Below are 21011 nucleotides of genomic sequence, written 5' to 3' on the forward strand. Positions count from 1 at the left end.
AGTTAATTCTATTGCTTATTTAACTGTGACACTGATCAAGTAATTTCCTCTCCTTTTATTAACACAACATTTTAAAGGACTTCTACTGGGGGACAGAGGATACGCATGTACACGATACTTGATGACCCCTTATCCTGACCCACAGACAGCACTACAAAGGTGTTTTAATGTGGCCCTCAGTAAATGCAGGGTCAGGATAGAGTTGACTGTCAGGGTCATCAAGTCTTGTTTCAACTGCCTCCATGGTCTGAGGGTCTCTCCCAAGCAGGCTTGCCAAATAACATCAGCATATGCGGTGTTCCACAACATTACCACTATAAGGAAAGAGAGAGCCCCTCCAATGTTGTCGACCCCATCACCCTTGATCACCCTGCTGGTAAAGCCATCAGACAGGCCATCACTGAACAATTTTTCATGTAACAACAAGAACAAAAAATAAATAAATAAATAAACCAATCACAGGATGTGTTTCCCTATTTCTTAATAATGTCTGCCTTCGCTGGGAAAAGAGAAAAAAGTCAAAGCATACAATGTCAATCGTGCTTAACCAAAAACATTTTCAAGTACCATCCACTGCAATACCGCCTTCTCATACTCCAGTTGCTCAATTTCTAGTTTGAGCTTTTTAATCTCCAACTCTTTTTTAATGTCCAGCTCCAGGTTCCGTTTATAGAGGGACTTCACATTGCCTGCGTCAACCTGTAAAAATAGTTTTAGTTGATAGGACACTGAGGTGTTCATCAAGCAACAGAGATGACTGGGATAGACTTTTCAGTCATGTTGATGTTGTACTGTGTTCATGATTCATTTAGCGTGGCGCAAAGCTCACTTTATAAGATGGACATAAGACTACTACAAAATGTAAAACCCTTACCATTTGCATTGTTGAAGTCACTTAGAGAAGTGTTGGAGTGTTGCATATGAGGCAGTTAAGCCTATGTGCAGACTACCACAAGCCTTTCATCGATACATTAGTTGTAATTGGGTCCACATGATAAAAATAAATTTACCCCTAAAGCCATCCCTGAGAACACAGACAGTGTCTCCTCATCATTGATCTCCACCTAAAGAATGATTTAAGAGAACTGCATGAAGTGGATTCAGCACATCGGCAGACATTGATAAAAACACATGACAACTTGCTTTGACAGTTGACTCTGTGTGGGGGTCAACAAGGGTGTGTGCTGTAAATTAGATAAACACTTTTCAGACTTGATGGCCACTACAAATATGTATTCAGTACTTTACCACCAAGCCATGTATACGTACCCTGAACATGCAATTGTTGCTGGGAGCTGCCAGCCCCAGGATCAGACTGGACTCCCCCCTCCATTACTGGCCGACCTTGATTGTTAGAAAGGGTCAGCTCCTCTGAAATTGTGTAGTCTGGTGGAGATGCCCCCTCTCCAATCTTCCTCCTGTCATTTTTTTCCTGTTTGCTTCAGATAATATTAACACTTTACACACCATATCATCCATATACTAAAAAATGATGAAAGCACAACAGCTACACTTTGGGTTATGTTTTTATACTTTGTCCTGATTTGCTGCCAAGTCTGTTTTATACTGCTGGTACCGCAGCTAATGGAATAGAGAATTGATTAGTCTATTGGTATTTATCATAGATAATATTCAATCAATAAAATTCATTTCATTTTGATTTGGCCAAAGAGTAAAGTTATTTTCACTTATCCTTCATTATGGGACAGTGTCAGACCTAAATGCAGTTCTTGAGTATAATGTTTAAATATGCTGTATCAAGTTTAAAGTTTAAGAGCTCTACAGTTTTCACAATAGAAATAAACGGGAGGCATTGAGAGTGCATTGGGTATGAAATAAATATATTAACTTTCAAATTTACACAATTTTCTGCCAGAATTCCTCTCTTGCCTTATTTGCAGCAACAGTATTGCTTTTTGCCATAATAATATTTTTATATTCTTCATAGCTATCCATTCTAACAACCTGTTCCTCTTGATTGAAGTAGGCAGCACACGATCAGTCCATTTTCTGCAGAAGAAGAGTCAAATGATGTGCCAAACGTCCTCTTTTATGGGGACACGCAATACCCATTATTGCTGAGTGGGGTTTTAGGTTTTGTTGAGCCAGCTAACGCAAAGAAAGCCTGGCTATGTCAAACTTACTTCATAGTACACCCCTCAGTTCTTATAATAGATCCATGGTATAGACTTACCCAAATCAAACAAAGAGCACGACAGAACCGCTATTGTTACTCTAAACTCTTACTCTCAGACATTGTAGCATCTTGGTTCCCAGTGATTATTTATTGCCTTGAATGGGTATGTAACACCACATATTAATATACTTAGCTAATGACATGTCCCTTTTGAATTAATACGGGTTACTAATGTGGGTAGTAAGCTATTTACATAAATGGGCATAGTAACATTTGCAGTGTATGTTACATATAAACACAGTTTAATCTATTCCTTATATTTTTGGTCTTGTGTTTTTGTTTTTGAAAGGTGATAGAAAAGCCACCACTCCCCAAACTCTTTAGATATTGATCTTAATATAGGCCCATGCATATCTCTGTATGTGGAGAGATCTAAAGCTTGACAGGCATGCCATGCCTAGTTACACTGTTAAGGAGGGCAAACAGTCAACTGGATAGTGTGTAGTGACAGTGTAGGCTATTCATTTGATTTGCATACATATTTTGTGACTAATATCCTGAGGGTCCAGCACAGCCCCACAGTGTTCTATTTTAGCTTGTTTTTATTTTATGTTCTCTTAGCTCTTTAATGACTCTTTCTGTTTGTATTTAAATGTCCTTTTATGTTGTTTCTTTTGCACTTTATCTTGATGCTTTAAATATTTTATGTAAAGCACCTTGAATTTCCTTGTTGCTGAAATGTGCTATATAAATAAACCTGCCTTGCCTTGCATTTTGATTAAGCTTTTTTTTTATCATAATTCTTTAATGCATCCCCTTTCTTTGCACTGCATAAGCCTTCCATTTTTGGTACTATTTAATAATACTAATAATAATAATTCATTTTATTTGCTGTCGCACCCCACCGAACACCCAAGGACACCTTACAATGCACCAAAAAGAACTAGAGCAGTATGAAGTGAACACAACAGAAAATTAAGTGGCAAAAGTTAAAATAGGAATGAATATGGAATGGATAGAACTGCACAATAGAGTCCAGCTGACAGACGTGTAGAGTGAGTTCTTGATAAAAGTCTCCCTCGCTTTAATTAATTGAAAATAAAATAATTATTTTTGGAAGCAGTATCTGATTCCAGTTTACTCTGTCTTTTTCATATCTGTTTGAAATGTGCTGACATGGTTAGTGTTGAAACTTACAAGAAGTTCAGATTTATATCATAAACCACTTCCTCTGCCCTAGTTGTGTGACAGCAGAATATGGTACCTTGATTATCTGTCATCATTAAGAACTTATTAAGAACATTCAGTGATATATATACTGTGTCTAGAATCACTAGATACCATTCCTTTTGAGTTTCTAATGGAAGTACTTAATTGGACAATCACTGGACCCTCGGCCTTCCAGTGCTGAGACAGGAAAGACATTCAGCACTGCACGAAGTGTTCCACTGTGACCCTAATGTTCCTCACTCACACTCAGGAAAGTCAGTAAGACATGGAGGATTCCTTGGGCAATATGCAGGTTATTCCAAGATATGTAGCACCTGACCTTATTATATTTGGAGTGAAATGTATGAATATATAGAAGACAAAAAGGTTTATGCAAGATTTGATTTCCTGCTTTGAAATAAGGAGTCTATCTATAGCAAAACCGAGTTTCATGGAATTAAAGTAAATCTAGGAGATGCCATCATGAAATCAAAGACTTTAGAATCTACATTTCTCCCTTTTGACTTTGGATTTTTCTCTCAAAGGAGAACACAGGACAGGTTATTTAAAGAGTAGATATGTCTGCTGTATTAGACAAATTTAATTTCTGTTTAACTTAGTGTGGAGCTCCAGTGTTCTCCAAAGTGACATTTGGAAACAGTAGCTGTCCTGCTGCTTTCAGATGGCTGCAGGGATTTAATGAACTGAAAGAGATGCTTTTCATACAGAAAGTTATTATGCAGCTCCGGACAACCAATATTGTAAGAATCACTCATATTAATTTATAGATCAATGCAGACTGATTTAACCACATTAAACATTATTTTTTGATGCTGAATCACATCTACTGAATGGTAAGTGTTAAGCTAATTCAAATTGTTTATTAACATGTTAATTATAATTCCATTATTGCTGCGTATTTGCCTCAAGTAAGATGCCACTGAAGTGAGATTGTGTATATTTTCAGTGTCAAAGACCCAATTTCCACCATAATACCCACAACTTGCATTGTATTGTCTCATTTAAATGAACCTCACCAGTGTGTCATGCATCCTGCCCCTGATACCACACAAACAGGCCAAGCAAACTTCAGTGTTTGGAAAATAACAAAATATCATTCCGCTTGTCGTTGCACCAGCATCAAAATCAAGCACGTAGTTGAGAAACCACATGAAAGCAGTGTATTAAAGCTGTAAAGCCAGCATCTGATAGAAGAACTACATGTTGAGGCACTTGCAAAGTGAAAAGACATCAGACATAGAAAAGTCCTATTTTCTTTAATAAACTTGTCAATTTTTTAACATAACATTGGCACAGACGACTAATGTCACTAATGGCCAAAAGCAGACACATTCTGTTCTTAAAATGTCCTCAGCACAAGAACTCTGACAGTAAAAACTAATTTATTCCTCTTACTGTATATAGAGTCATATTTAATTTGTATTATTTAAAGGTGCAATAAATGACATTGAGCCTCACTGGATGTCAGCAAACAACTATGTGCTATGTAAGGATGTAGCCGAGTAATGCAACCTGAGCAGTGACTGAAGTCACACTCCTTCTGTGTGTGTTGTTATCCGAGCATCTGTTCTTGGTGGCCACACTGGCCGCATTTGCATGTTAGTGCATTTGAGTCCCTTCGTGTCCTGCACGTCCATTTCCAAGAAGGCAGCCGTGTCACAAACTTTCTCAAATTACAGCTAAACAGTACACTAAAATATGTTTCTGAAAACATTTGAGGTGAGAAATAGGCAATGCAGTCATAAGGTTTTGATCCATATTTGATCAGCGCTGCCTAGTTTGACAATTTGATCTGAGTTTCGGCTTTCTTTTTTTTTTTTTTTCAACTTTATTGAGTAAACGAAACACGTTTGTTTTGGTCTGAGATGTTGGTGCTATAGTGGGACATCTAGTGGCTGAATGTCATGTACTATAACTTTAAGCATGCTTAACGTGCATGTTTTAAATGAAATGCCTTATTAATGTCCATACCCATTTTTGTTCATATACCTCATGGATGTACATAAAATTAATGAAACTATCACAAGACATTTCAGCATCACTCCTGTTCCTCCTTAAGGACAACTTTGAAATTTCCCCTGAAGATATAGTTTGAGCAGTTATAAAATGACATTTAATTGTAATTCGAATAACAGGTAAACAGATGGACCATAAAAAGCCAAAACATGTCACTCTCTTAAATTACCCAAATCACATTCATATACTTTTAGTCTTTTCTGCCAAATATGCATTTAAATTGAGCCATTGATATCATTTGGAAGCACCAAAATGAAGTATGTCAATAAAATATATAAGGTAAGTCAAAAGTCCAAATTTTGCTTTATGGAATTAGTCATGATATTTGCATCTCAATAATCAGTTTTCAAGTTCTCCAATGTTATGCAAAGAAACTGAAATAAACACATTTAAATTAAAATGCTGTGGCTTAGTCATTTAACTGCATTAACAACACTGTCTCCAACAAATTACTTTTATACACTTTCCTTGATTGCTGATGATTGAATCGATCCAGCGTCTGTGCTCAGGAATCTTGGCTTAATAGTGGATTGTTGGGTATCAAGCAGTGGTTCCTATTTGATGGTTTGCTATCCAAACGTGGACTGTGGGTCTGTTCTGAGAGTAAAAACACCTTTACTTTAAAGCTCTGCAAAGGCCCAACTAGGAGAAAAAGAGCTAAACTTCAAGTGGAGAAAGTTAACAGCAATGAGGTGGCAACTTCAGCCAATCTGGAATATAACAAAGGTGCACAGTCTCCTGCCACCTTCTGATGAGAATTCAGTGACCATTTGTTAAATGATAGAGAAAATAGTCATTGTTAGTAAATAGCCTATAAAAATTTACATTCTTGAGCACCATAGCAACACAGTCGGATGACAGTGTTTCGGAACGAGGCTATTGAAGATGGCTTCTCAGAATGCATTGATCAAGTTTTTGTCGTATTTAGTCCTTAGTACAGATAAAGTAATTATAGTAGGTGATTTTAATATTCATGTGGACGTTGATAATGACAGTCTCAGCACTGCATTTATCTCATTATTAGACTCAATTGGCTTCTCTCAGTGTGTAAATAATCCCACTCACCGTCTTAACCACACCCTAGACCTTGTTCTGGCTTATGGGATTGAAATTGAACATTTAATAATTTTTCCGCAAAATCCTATTTTATCAGATCATTTTTTAATAACTTTTGAATTCCTATTACTGGATTATACACCATTAGACAAATATGTCCTCACTAGATGTCTCTCTGATAGTGTTGTAGATAAATTTAAGGAAGCAGTTCCGTCAGTACTGAATTCACTGCCATGTCTCAATACTACAGAGGACTCTTTTGTTAACTTTAGTCCCTCCCAAATTGATAATCTTATTGATAGTGCTGCAGGCTCACTAAGACAAACACTCAACTCCATCGCCCCCTTAAAAAAGAAAATAATAAAACATAAGAGGTTAGCTCCATGGTATAACTCCCAAACCCGCAAATTAAAGCAAACATCGCGAAAATTGGAAAGGATTTGGCATTCCACCAAAGTAGAAGAATCTTGCTTAGTCTGGCAAGATAGTCTTAAAACATATAGGAAGGCCCTCTGTAATGCCAGAGCCGCCTATTACTCAGCATTAATAGAGGAGAATAAAAACTGCCCTAGGTTCCTTTTCAGCACTTTGGCCAGGCTGACAAAGAGTCATAACTCTACTGATCCATGTATTCCTATAGCTCTCAGTAGTAACAACTTTATGAGCTTCTTTAATGATAAAATTCTAACTATTAGAGACAAAATTAACCACCTCCTGCCCTCAACAGGCACCGTTCTCTCCCCAAACACAGGAACCTTGGTAACGGCAGTAAATTCTGACATATATTTGGACTGTTTTTCTCCAGTAGACTTGTCTGAACTAACTTCAATGAATTGTTCAGCTAAACCATCAACCTGTCTCTTAGATCCCATCCCAACTAGGCTGCTTAAGGAAGCCTTACCCTTAGTGAGCACTTCTTAACTAGATATGATCAATCTGTCTTTAGTAACAGGCTATGTACCACAGTCCTTTAAAGTAGCTGTAATTAAACCTCTTCTTAAGAAGCCTACTCTTGATTCAGGCGTTTTAGCCAATTATAGACCTATATCTAACCTTCCATTTCTATCTAAGATCCTTGAGAAAGCAGTCTCTAATCAGTTATGTGACTTTCTACATAACTATAGTTTATTTGAGGATTTTCAGTCAGGATTTAGAGCGCATCATAGCACAGAGACAGCACTGGTGAAAGTCACAAATGACCTCCTAACTGCATTGGACAAAGGATTTGTCTCTATACTTGTCCTGTTAGATCTTAGTGCTGCATTCGACACAATTGACCATCAAATCCTTTTGCAGAGACTGGAACATTTAATTGGCATTAAAGGAACTGCATTAAGCTGGTTTAAGTCCTATTTATCAGACCGATTTCAGTTTGTACATGTTAATGATGAATCCTCCGTGAAGGCAAAAGTTAGACACGGAGTTCCACAAGGTTCTGTACTTGGACCAATTCTATTCACCTTATATATGCTTCCTTTAGGTAATATTATTAGGAAACACTCCATAAATTTTCATTGTTACGCAGATGACACCCAATTATATTTATCAGTGAAGCCAGATGAACCCAATCAGTTAAACAAACTCCAAACAGTCCTTAAGGACATAAAGACCTGGATGACCTGCAATTTTCTACTACTAAATTCAGATAAAACTGAAGTTATTGTGCTTGGCCCTAAACACCTTAGAAACACATTATCTAATGATAAAGCTACTCTGGATGGCATTACCCTGGCCTCCAGCACCACCGTAAGGAATCTGGGAGTTATCTTTGATCAGGATATGTCCTTTAACTCCCACATAAATCAAATCTCAAGGACTGCCTTTTTTCACTTACGTAATATCACAAAAATCAGGCACATCCTGTCCCTAAAAGATGCAGAAAAACTAGTTCACGCATTTGTTACTTCTAGGCTGGATTATTGCAATTCCTTATTATCAGGCTGCCCTAACAAGTCTCTAAAGACTCTCCAGCTGGTCCAGAATGCAGCTGCACGTGTTCTGACTAAAACTAGAAAAAGAGACCACATTTCTCCCATTTTAGCTTCACTACATTGGCTTCCTGTAAAATTTAGAATAGAATTTAAAATCCTTCTCCTAACTTACAAAGCCCTTAATGGTCAGGCACCATCATATCTTGAAGAGCTCATAATACCGTATTATCCCACTAGAACACTGCGCTCCCAGTATGCAGGCTTACTGGTGGTCCCTACAGTCTCTAAAAGTAGAATGGGAGGCAGAGCCTTCAGCTATCAGGCTCCTCTTCTATGGAACCATCTACCAGATTCAGTCCGGGATGCAGACACCCTCTCTATGTTTAAGAGTAGGCTTAAAACTTTCCTTTTTGATAAAGCTTATAGTTAGGGCCGACCAGGCTCGCCTTGGATCAGCCCTTAGTTATGCTGCTATAGGCCTAGACTGCTGGGGGACTTCCCATGATGCACTGAGCTCCTCTCTCCTCCTCCTCCTCTCCATCTGTATGCATTCATGTAACATCAATGCATGTCACTAACTTTGCTTCTTCCTCGGAGTTTTTTTGTGCTTTCTCATTTCACAGGAAAACCTGAGTCCCGGGCCGAACCTTCGTGGTCCTTCACAGTCCTGATGGCATCCTTCCCTGGCTGTTGCTGCTTGTGCTTGTTGTTGTTGTTGTTGTGATTTTTTTCTTCTGTCCCCCCTCCCCCTTTCCCTCTCTCTTTCTCTCTCTCTACCCAACCGGTCAAAGCAGATGGCCGCCCACCAAGAGCCGGGGTCTGCTTGAGGTTTCTACCCGTTAAAGGGGAGTTTTTCCTTACCGCTGTCGCCAAGTGCTTGCTCATGGGGGAATTGTTGGGTCTCTGTATATTAAAGAGTACAGTCTTGACCTGCTCTATGTGAAAAGTGCCTTGAGATGACTTCTGTTGTGATATGGCGCTATATAAATAAAAATTGATTGATTGATTGATTGAAGTGAAAGAGTTGTGTTGAGCCACATCAGTGCGACTCCAGCTTTTTTATTCAATGAAACATGTCCATTTAAAGAAACCATTCACTCTGACTTTTCATCTGTAAATAGAAAATGAATGACAAAGTTAAACAGCTAACAAAAGACATTGCAGTTGCATTTCAGCATCACTCCTGTCCCTCCATAAGCTACAACTTTGAAATTTCCCCAGATGTGATAGTTTGGTGAGCTATAAGGATATCCAATGATATTTGACATAAGTGAGCTGCCTAGTTGTACACAATTAATTAAAAATGTCTACATTTGGAGGAATAATAAAGCAAAGTGGCCTTATTTAATGCTGAACCAGTCTCAAAATCATCATCATCAGATACTGTTAAAAATGCAATTACAGGGTCTTTTCAAGAACAGGCAGAGACTTGATAAGAAGAGTGTCAGCTCAGACTTCAAAAATACACTTTGTTCACAAGGAGGCAGTGTTGTCTTTTTTGTTAATTTAATTCATGCTCAAAAAGCAAAGCATACAGAAATACTGAGAGAACATGCAGAGAGAGCAAAAGTTTATTTGGTAGAAAACAAACTAAAATGATTCTGTTCTCATTTAATCTAGTCTAAAAGAAGATGATCAGAGCATTAATGTATTTCTTACATGCAACATTGTATTTAAGAGACAGGACATACTATGTTTAAATATCAATAGATATGACGTCTCTAAAACAGCATTGAGTGAACACTTAAATGTCTGGTTTTAACTGTAGCAATACCTGGAATTTGCCTGGAATATCCTACATTTCATTGACAAAACATTTTTGCAAAAGCCAAAACATGTCACATAAACTGACCAAATCATATTTATCTTCTTACAATGTTTTGATTCAACTTGCCTAAAGAAAATTTCATTGATATGATTTAGAAACATTGAAGTAAAGTATATTTTGAATTTTTAAATCTGTGCAAAGCATATTTAGCAGTGTCATTGCTATGGAGCAAATGATAACAGCAACTTAATTATCAATTTTGAAATTCTCCAGTGTTATACAATTTAAATGAAGTAGTCTACCGTAAATTCAAATTGGATTTGGTCAATTGAATGTAACATGTATTAGAGCTTTCCATTATATTTCATGAATGAATCGATCCAGTATCTATAGTCAGGAATCTTGGCATAATTGTACATTTTTGGGCCACCTCCATGTGGACTGGAGGTGTAGGACAATACCCCGTATGCCTTTCCATCTTTATAGACCAGTCGACCACCAGCGTCTCCCTGGAAGTACATATACAGGAGGAAGTGATTCCTCAACACCAGTGAATTAAGTATCATTGTTGACCAACGTTTGTTTGTCTATGTCATGTTATAAATGTACGTACCACACCCGGTCTCCCTGAGAGCAGTATGAGTTTTCGATAACACACTGCTCTTCATCACTTAGTGTTACATTGGCTTCCATGAGTCTATGAGACATATGTCCTGTGTTGCTGCTTGTTGTGCCCCAGCCGGAGACTATACATGATTTTGGCAGAGAGCCGTCACCTTGACCTGCGAGACCAATGGGTTTCACAGTGTTGCTGAAATGTGCCTTGGCGCTCATCTTGTGGAACAGGGAGAAATAAAAACAAACAAACAAACAAACAAACAAACAAAAGTATCAAGGTAAAAATCAATTCAGATTTCTCCAGTACTCACATTTATCTGTTACTAACACATTATCTGATTATTTATTGTTCAGGAGTAGGCATGCATTATTTAATTCCTTTTTTAAAGTATAAAATGCGTTCAATTAATCATTTGAAAATAATCACAAACATTTAAAATTCCAAAAATAAACAAAAATAAAATTTTTGCCATTAACTGCAAGAATTTTGAAGGCAATATTTTATGTTTTACCTTGAGTAACATTATGTCATTTGTCAAGTCAGTTGCATCGTAGTCCTTATGTGGAAATGCAGTTTGTAGGTAAAATTTCTGTAGTCTTTTACTGTGCCAACCACTGTTAGACCTTTTTCCTGACTGGCGTAATACTGGCGTCTTCTTCATGCCCCTGTCCCTTTACAGCAGGCCTGTTCAACTAGCGGCCCGTGGGCCGGATACAGCCCTTTCGAATTTTTCTATGGCCTGCAAGAGGCTGCCTGCAAATCAGGCTAGCATGGTAACATTTATTTTTATTTTTTTGTATTTGTTTAAGGGGACAGATAGCTGTGGTTCACACTCCAACATAGTAAGTGGCAGTAATGCGCCTTAACGCTGGTTGCCATAAAAACGATAAAACAGCCATAAAACGGAAAAAAGAAGAAGTATCACACCCGCTCCACACCTGCCATTTGCTCACTGGGTCAAGTTGCGCTCTGGGCTGGCAGGCCCGGGCGGGCCACAGAGAAACTCACTTTACCTAACAGCAAGCTTCAAAATGTCCCGGTCGAAGCTAGAGAGACGTAAAGTTGGTTGTGAAAATTGCCAATTCTAAAGCGAATGGACTGAGAAGTATTTATTCACTTTGCCAACTGCAACAAGTAATAAACCGGTGTGTTTATTGTGAAACAAATGCATTGCTGTGATGAAAGAATAAAACGTGAAGAGGCTTTACAAGTCAAATCATGGCTCGTTTTCTGCCAGTTTTGCAGAGGGCTTGGAGGAACGGAGAAGGAAAGTACAGTGACTGCCAGCATCTTTTCAATGGAGTCAAGTGGCCCTTGGTCGCTTTTGCACGGAACAAGAGAGAGCCATGATAGTATCCCTGCATGTAGCCTGGACACTAACCAGAGAGAAGAGGCCTTTTACCGAGGTGGAAACCGTTAGAGATTGCATGCTTGCTGTCATTGATGAAATGGTTGTTGATGAAATAGTTAAGGAAAGCGTCACTTCAACCATTAAAAAAGTACCTCTCTCGGACACATCAACTCTTCGCAGAGTGGAACTACTTGCAAAGGATGTCTCAAGAAAGCTTTTGGAAAACCTTCAAAAAGCAGAGGTGATGTCTATCGCTGTCGACGAATCAACTGATCGTACCGACATGGCCCAGCTATGCATCTATGTCAGGTTTTTCGACGGAGTGTGCTTTTGGGAAGAACCTCTGGGACTTATTCCAGGTTACTTACTTACTTACTTACTTACTTACTTACTTATTCCTTATACAGGTGAGGTGATTTTTCAAAAGATTGTCTCATTTTTTAATGAGCGTGAACTGGATTTACAAAAAGTTTGCCTGTTGGTTAATGATGGCACTCCAACTATGATTGGTAGAGTGCAAGGGCTGGTGGCGAGGCTATCAGCCATAGCCCCACATATGCAGTTCATCAGTCTTTGCTGTGTGCAACGCTCGGTGGTGGTCTGAAAAACACTATGGACACTGTTATGAACATTGGGAATTTTATTCGATCAACCTCCAGCCTGCAACATTGCCTCTTCCGTCAGCTACTTGCTGACACCTCTGCAGAACACACTGACTTATTTGTCCATAACGACCTCAGATGGCTCAGCAAAGGAAAGTTTCTGGACTGTTTCTGTCAACTCAGCCAGGAGATTGTGTCTTTCCTTTGCATGTGTAAACACAAACGGGCAACAAACCTCATGGAGTGCATGTTGGATGAACAGTTTATGGCAGAAGTCCACTTTCTGTATGACATTTTTGGACACTTGAACACTTTGAATTTGGAAGTGCAGGAGTGGGAAAAATCTATTGCTGATTTGGTTGAGAGGCTTTGTGCCTTCAAGAAAAAGCTAACGATTTTCACAACAGACCTAATGGTAACAAAAGTGCTGCACTTCCCAGAACTCCGTGCATTCATGAGCACAGCACCTGGGGCACACATAACACCCGTCATGACAGACTTCATGACAAAATTGACTGAGAACTTTACTGAGAGATTCCAAGGCTTCAGCATTCCCATTGAGGTATTGCAGTTTGCTTGTGTAATGGAAAAAACACACTTTGTATCCTCTGCACCACATTTCAGACTTTGCACTTTGGATAAACTCACATTTCACCTTAACCTATAACCTTGAACATGTAACCATCTGGTCGTATGCTCATTATTGGTTTTTGTCAGTCCCTTTTGAGACAGCTTTGATGACATCCGGCACTGCACCCCACACACATCCTGATACTGTTTCCCACACTCCTTGTCTATAAAGAGTATGTACACTTTGTATTTGATTATCAGTCTGCAATTACACTTTGCTGTGACTGTACACTGATCCCTTGCAAGGTTCTCATTAAAAGACAAAAAGACAGCTTGGTCATTGTCAGATTTTTTTTTCCAGATTTCTACCACAAACTGGTGTCAGAAGTGGGATTGCTCGACTGAGGGTGTCTGGACTCGGAGTCGAAGGAGGCCGATCATCCTGAAGCCAAATCTTCAGCCTCAACCTCGGCACAAGGATGGGTGAGACGGAGGGCCTAAAACCCGAGGCCGGACTCACTCAGCGCTAAAACCAATGATCCTGAACTGGTGAGAATCTGGAAATTGACTCAGAGAGAAAAAAAAGGGGTACTAAAAAGGTTGAAAATATTAATGGTGAAATAAGAAAGAGATTTTGATCTACCGATCAGGAAAGAGTCCCAACAGTTTTTTTAACCAAGGTTTAATAGAAAACCTGGAGGTGCACTGACGAGTCCACCTCAAAGAGAGTTTACTGTAATCACAATAGTGTGTGGAAGAATTATTACTTGGTAATACTTATAATATTGTGTGAGGTAAGACTCAGAAAACGCACATAGGAAACATAGATAATTTCTCTGTTCTGATCACCCTGTTTTGATGAAAAAAAAAAATTGAGAATTTGACAGTAATAAGACACCATACTGAAATTGGTCACATTATTTTGGGTATACTAACATTGATTAGTTTTCTGATATTCTTAACGGGTGTACTTTGGAGATTAGTTGAACACATAACTCAAATCTCTTACTACATTTTTTTTCTTTTAATCTGCCAAAATGCGTAGCGTTAACAATAAAAATCATACAAAGTACAAATATGATAATGTGAACCTGTCCGCTCCAAATATAAACTACATGAGAGTGAACTATGGTGATTCATCTGTGAAACAAATAATAATCTGGATTACTGAATGTGGCTTTCTGAGCACAGGAAGTTTCAGTATCAGACAGCTAAATCAGCTGAAGGAGAGACTGCAGGAGAAGGAAAAAAAGACTGAGGATAAAAAGGCAAGAGGAAGTTCATAGGAGATTGGAAAGCTTTTAGTTTATGGATGAAAGAAGCACAAAAGAGGGACAGAAAACACAGGCAGGGACAGATAAAACCTCATCTGTGTCTCAGTGTGTCAAAATGCAGGATTCTGAATTCAACTGGGTGCTGCCCAGGAGACGCCTCAACCCGCCACAACAACAAGATGAACCAGCAGCCCAAGCTCATCAGACGCCTGATCCACGGCCAAGAGCTACACCACCATATAACTCTAACCTTCCCCCATCTCATGTTCCCCTCATCTACCCTGATACATCTGGCTTACGACAACTTTTGGATGAGGCCACAGCAACAACAAATCAACAGGACAAAGCTGCCTCCCCTTCTTATACCAGGTCTGGTCTGGTATTCAAAAGATCTCAAAATCCAACCATCGTCCCTGTGCTTTCATTCATCACCCCCCATCTCCAGTGAGACCTGACACAGAGGGAAACGTGGACCGGATCCCGAATCTCCCCATGATGGAGGTAGAAGGTGCACCTTTCATCACCATCAAATGGAGGTGGTGTGAAATTTGCAGCTGAACTGATTCTGTTTTGCAGAGCGTTTCACCCAACAACCTCTGAACTGAGATGGCTCCTGATGGTAAAGATGGGCAATAATTGGGCAAAGATCTCAGCAGGATATCCAGAGAACGATATGACACTGGCTAACCCCAACTGGGTGCATAATGACAACGCAGCCCACAGAGTACACATCACAGATCTCTGTGAGCACATCAAAGCAGCATTCACTGTGAGATTGGACATGAGCAAAATCTCCTCATGTAAACAAGAAGATGATGAGAGTGTTCACAACTATCTCACTCGTCTGACAGAAGTTCACAACACACACAGCGGGCTGACACCTACAGCTGACCTGAATGATAATGCTATTACAGCATGGGAAGTACATTTGAGAAACAGCTTCCTGAATGGACTGGAACCTGATATCTCCTACATAGTGAAACGTATATTCATCACCTGGGACTAAACGCAAATTAAGCCTCATTGAAGCACATGCTGTGCACGCTGAGAAAATCCTCAAAGAAAGCCAAGTGAGGAAAGGAGAAAAGAAAGAGAAAGATCTGCACATTGCTGCATTGACTATGTTCCAAGGACATGCCAGAGGGCGCAGACACAGCCGTGGCAGAGGCGGACTTAGAGGTGGCTGTAGAGGATGACACACAACTGATCCAGATTCTTGTTTTCATTGTGGTGAGAGAGGACACTGGGCCAAAGACTGCGTAAAGAAAAATCCAACTTTCAAGCACAAGGCCGATTGACTCGGGGCGGCAGCTCAGGGGGGGGAGGAATCAGCACCTTTAACTTTGACCACACTGACGCACGATGAGAGACAACCTACACATCAGACAGGTGATTGCACCATGCACACACATATGCACACACTGATTGATGATGCCATAGCTCAGTTAGAGAAGAAGCAGGAAACAGCAAACACACAGCATGTAGGCACATATGCTAAATACTCAACTGATGCTTACGCAGGCATGCCGACACACACGCTTCTTGTACATGGTAAGCATGCAACATTTCTTGTTGATTCTGGTGCAACACAATCTGTTATTAGAGCTGACACTTTTTTAACACCTCCAAAGATGAGCGGAAGATACATGAAGTCTGTAGGGGTGTCAGGTGACACAGTTCTGGAAAAATACAGATCTCCATTATCATGCACTGATGATGTTACAGGTAAATTTAAGCATTCATTATTGTTGTCAAACTGTTGTCCAATCAATCTAATGGGAAGAGATGTGATGTGTTTCTTGGGTATTTGTCTTGTTTCGACATCAAACGAACAAGTGAACTTGAGTTCCCTGACACTCACGTATTTGTGAAATACAGCCCTGACACACTGCTTTATGTGTATGAACGCAAGCTCTGCACATCAGCTGTGACTTCCGTAAACACTGCTGTTGTTGAGAGTTCATGCACACTCACATTCAACATAGACACAGACTACATGCAACCACAAGACCTACACTGCACTGCACACATACATGAAGGGGGAGATGCAGAGTTTGAGAAAAGATGGTTCAAAGATGGTTGTCTGAGCGAAAAGCTAACATTAAGTAACATGTTTTGGAATAAACACAGATATGCCGTTTCAGTGACCTTGCCTGAACAAACAAAATCAAAGCAAATTGATGAATCTTCACCATATTTCTCTTTCAGTGATTCAGGTTCCAATTCTCTTTTTGACATTCCTGTTTCATATCCACATGTCAAACACAGGGAAGGAAAATGGCAAGATTTGGGTCCATGGGTGAGTCAGTGTGTTAGTGCACAAATGTGGGAGTCAAAATCTGATCCTTATGTTCAATATAATCCTGTTTTGAAGGTTTATCGACAAAAATACACCTCTGTTGTTCACACACTCAGATCTGTTCAGCTGATACCAGACACAACACACATCTGCATATATGCACGACACCTGTGATGTCATAAACAGCCCAGCCCTACAGGAAGTCCCAAAGACTCTGTGGGCCCAAGGCAAACATGATGTTCGTCTGATTAAAGGAATGCAGCCAGTTGTTATAACATCAAAATCTGATTACAGACCCTGCCAACCACAATATCCTCTCAAAAAATAAGCGGTTGAGGGCGTTACACCAGTCTTTAATGCTTTATTAAAGGCAGGTGTAATCATTCCTTGTGAAAATTCTCCTGTGCGCACACCAATCTTCCCAGTGAAAAAAATCAGGGATGAAGGATAGCTAGGTGAATGGCGTTTTTTACAAGACTTGCAAAGTGTGAATGATGCTGTACAACAATGTGCTTCAAATGTCCCTAACCCATATACTATTCTTTCTCAGGTGCCGCCTGGTTTGCATTTTCTTTCAATGGCAAAAACTGCACATTCACACGATTTTGTCAAGGGTTTTGTGAATCACCTACCATCTACAGCGTTGCGTTGAAAGAAAGTTTGAGCTCATTAAAACTGTCACCAGGAAGTGCACTGTTGCAATATGTTGATGATTTCATGATCTGTGCTCCAACTCAAGCTCAGTGTGAAAAAGACACAATTGCACTGTTGAAACATTTGGATAAAGAAGGTCATAAAGCTACCCTGTCAAAATTGCATTTTGTACAACAAGAAGTGACATTTTTGGGTCATGTGATCACATTAGAGGGCAAATCCCTCTCCCCAAAAAGAATAAAAGCAATCCAAAACATTCCACGACCAATTACAAAGAAACAAGTCATGTCTTCTTTAGGAATGTGTTCTTATTGCAGATCATTCATTCCCAACTATGCTGTCCTCGAGGTGCCCCTGAGCGCAATCTCACACGGGCGAGGCCTGCAGGCACCACAGTAAGGTGACATGGACTGCTGAACCAGAAAAAGCATTTGTTGATTTGAAACTTGCTCTCCAAACGACTCCGACTCTTGGATTACCTGATCCAAGTCAACCTTTCACCTAGACTGTTGACAAAAATGGAGGATGCGTGACTTTAGTGCTGCTCCAGGACCATGGAGGCAGACAGAGACCTGTAGCTTACTTTTCAAACTTGACCCTGTAGCTGCAGGACTTCCTACATGTCTGAGAGCTGTTGCGGCTGCAGAAAAAGCTGTGATGGCTTCCAGAGACATAGTGGGGTACTCTGACCTAACTTTGCTCGTTCCACATGCTGTTTCATTGATTTTGCTCAAACAGAAAACATCTCATCTTTCTGCAGCAAGATGGCTCCGTTACAACACTGTGTTGCTTGAAATGCCTAACATCACTGTGAAAAGATGTAATGTTCTTAATCCTGCAACTCTTCTCCCCACAGAAGGTGATGGAGAAGAACACAACTGTGTTGCCACAATAAGTTTGTGCCACAAACAACATTGGTATTGGTATTCAAACACCACAAGCAGCACACCCTCCACCAGAAAAAAACATTTGATCACTTACAAATGGATTTCATTGAACTAACACCAAGTGGAGGAAAGAAATATTGTCTGGTAATTATTGACATGTTTTCCAAATGGATCGAAGTTTTTCCCATATCAAAACAAGACACTGGTGCTGTTGCTAAAGCTCTTATCATTGTCAGGAATTCCGGGAAGAATTAGCAGTGATAATGGAACACCGTTTGTCTGTGCTGATCTAAAACAAGTTGGTGAATATTTTGGCATTGACATGAGACAGCATTGTGCTTATCATCCAGCCAGTGGTGGTGCTGTTGAGCGAGAGAATGGCACCTTAAAAAATAAATTGGCAAAAGGAAACAGGCTTGTCTTGGACAAAGACACTCCCAATTGTTCTTATGCAAATGAGAGCTAGGGTCAGACCAAAATACGGCCTTAGTCCATTTGAAATCCTGTTTGGGTGAGCAGCCAACACAGGCATTGGACCTGTCAAAAGACAATTACCGTCCACAGTCCACTGTGAAGATGAAATGCTTCGTTACTGTGCTAACTTATCTTCTTTTCTATCTAATATACACAACCAGGTGAAAGAAGCACTACCAACTCTAGTCACAGGACCTCTTCATGACCTGCAGCCTGGTGACAGGATAGTATTGAAAGACTTGAGAAGAAAGGCTTGGCGCTCTAAGCGGTAGACGGGCCCATTCCAGGTGCTGTTGACCACACAGATGGCAGTAAAGGTCACTGAAAGAGTCACCTGGATCCATGCCAGCCACTGCAAAAGAGTTCCACCTCCACCAGAGACACCTACAACAGAGTAAGTCACCACAGCGCGATTGAGGACTCTACGAGAGTGTAGGTGGATTGCTGCTCTCAGGTGACCAACACAAAGACATCCATTCACACACCAGGAAGAGAAGTAGAAGTGACAGTATTGGCATACTGTCCGACAAGAGCGGGCCAGGCTCCAACTAAGTGATGTGCTGAGTGAATCTCAGTGTCACCATCGTGGGATCAATGATGGAACCCGAACGACGGCCATGGCATCCATTCAGATGTCCTGGATGGTGTGGTTTGCGAGGTTCAATGTGTTCTCTTTTTGTGATTTAATTGTTCTCTTAATTGTGATTCCAATCAGCTTCAATTTAGACAGTCAACATGCACAAACAAATACCAACACAACACCAGGGCCACAACCAGCTAATGTTACCACATTGTCGCTTAAAAGCAACCAACGTTTTGCATACAAAACTCCTTTTGACCACCCTGACTTTATGAAAAACAATGCCTGGTTGATGTACACTAACTACACCACACGAGAGCATGCTAACCACTCTTGTTTGTTCTGTATGCCAGCCCGCCCTGAGCTAATGATCATGTCAACTCCACACACCCCACAAACATCCTGATACTGTTTCCCACACTCCTTGTCTATAAAAAGCATGTACACTTTGTATTTGATTATCAGTCTGCAATTACACTTTGTTGTGACTGTACACTGATCCCTTGCAAGGTTCTCATTAAAAGACATTAAGACAACTTGGTCATTGTCAGCTTTTCATTTTTCAGATTTCCACCACACTCGTGACCCATTTTCCATCAAACCAGAGGCAGACTTCTGTGTAAAAGCAAAAGAGGTAATGTCTTGTATTGATGAGAACATCTTTCAAATGGAATTGGTTGATGTGCAGCCCTCCTTTGCTTTAAAACAGCACTTGCAGTCTGAGGGTGCAGTGGACTTTTGGTCTAAGCATGTTAGCCAATATCAGTACCTCAGTAAGGAAAGTGGCCTTGCTAATACTGACAATGTTTGGATCCACTTACACTTGTGAGTCTAGTTTTCTCGTATGAATGCCATCAAAACAAGGGCACATTGTTCAATGACCAATGACAAGTTGCATGAGTGTCTCAGGATTGCCCTTACTATTTATGAGCCAAACTATGTTGAAATAGCGAATCAAGGCAGTGTAATTTCTCTCGTTGACTCAAACAGGCTCAAAATGACAGAAGTCTGATTTGTATGGTAGTTCTGTAGTAGTAAATCACCTGATTGAGGCATTTAATGCCATCTTAGTGAAAATGCAAAGACTACAGATCTGTTTTATGATGATTCAACAAATATGGATATGGACCTGCTATAAGCACCATATGTCTGCTTGGAATTGTTTTTGATAATACCATGAACAGGCCCATTTATTATTAGTCTGATGGCTACTGTTTTACTATGTTCATCTTGCATTTAGCATTTAAGGATATGGACCTGTTTTAAAAGCTCTTTATGTATGCTTGGAAGTGTTGTTGAGGATGTTATAAACAGGCCTACTTACTGTTAGCCTGATAGATACTGTTTTACTATATTCATCTTGTTTTCTACATTTGTGGATATGGACCTGTCAGAAAAACACCTCATGTCTCCTTGGTTTTTAAATTGTTACTCTTTGCACTTCTGTTTCAAGCTTTGTAACCATAGCTTTCCTACTTTTTGTATAGACTGGCTGCTGTCTGGAATTGATTGTAATGATACAATTAAAGTGAAAGAAAAGGGATGCACGTGACTAGTTTATTC

General features: G+C 39.9%; 1 protein-coding gene across 1 annotated transcript; it reads right to left on the reverse strand.

The window, feature by feature from the left end:
• Window positions 1–10441: 10441 nt before the first annotated feature.
• On the reverse strand, window positions 10442–11375 carry LOC122988371 (kallikrein-11-like). The gene is made up of 3 exons (XM_044360623.1): window positions 11269–11375; window positions 10752–10972; window positions 10442–10647 (listed from the first exon to the last, which is right to left on the reverse strand). The coding sequence occupies exons 1-3, from the start codon at window positions 11278–11280 to the stop codon at window positions 10503–10505; spliced, it is 378 nt and encodes a 125-aa protein (XP_044216558.1). The 5' UTR covers window positions 11281–11375; the 3' UTR covers window positions 10442–10502.
• Between the last annotated feature and the right edge of the window lie 9636 nt (window positions 11376–21011).

The sequence above is a fragment of the Thunnus albacares genome, chromosome 9 (assembly GCF_914725855.1).
Source record: "Thunnus albacares chromosome 9, fThuAlb1.1, whole genome shotgun sequence".
In the NCBI taxonomy this organism is placed as follows: domain Eukaryota; kingdom Metazoa; phylum Chordata; class Actinopteri; order Scombriformes; family Scombridae; genus Thunnus; species Thunnus albacares.

Excerpts from the sequence above, each read along its gene's own strand:
- LOC122988371 (XM_044360623.1), bottom strand. Across the intron at positions 10,648-10,751 it reads TCTCAGGGAGACCGGGTGTG|GGAGACGCTGGTGGTCGACT; the intron begins GTACGTACATTT and ends ATGTACTTCCAG.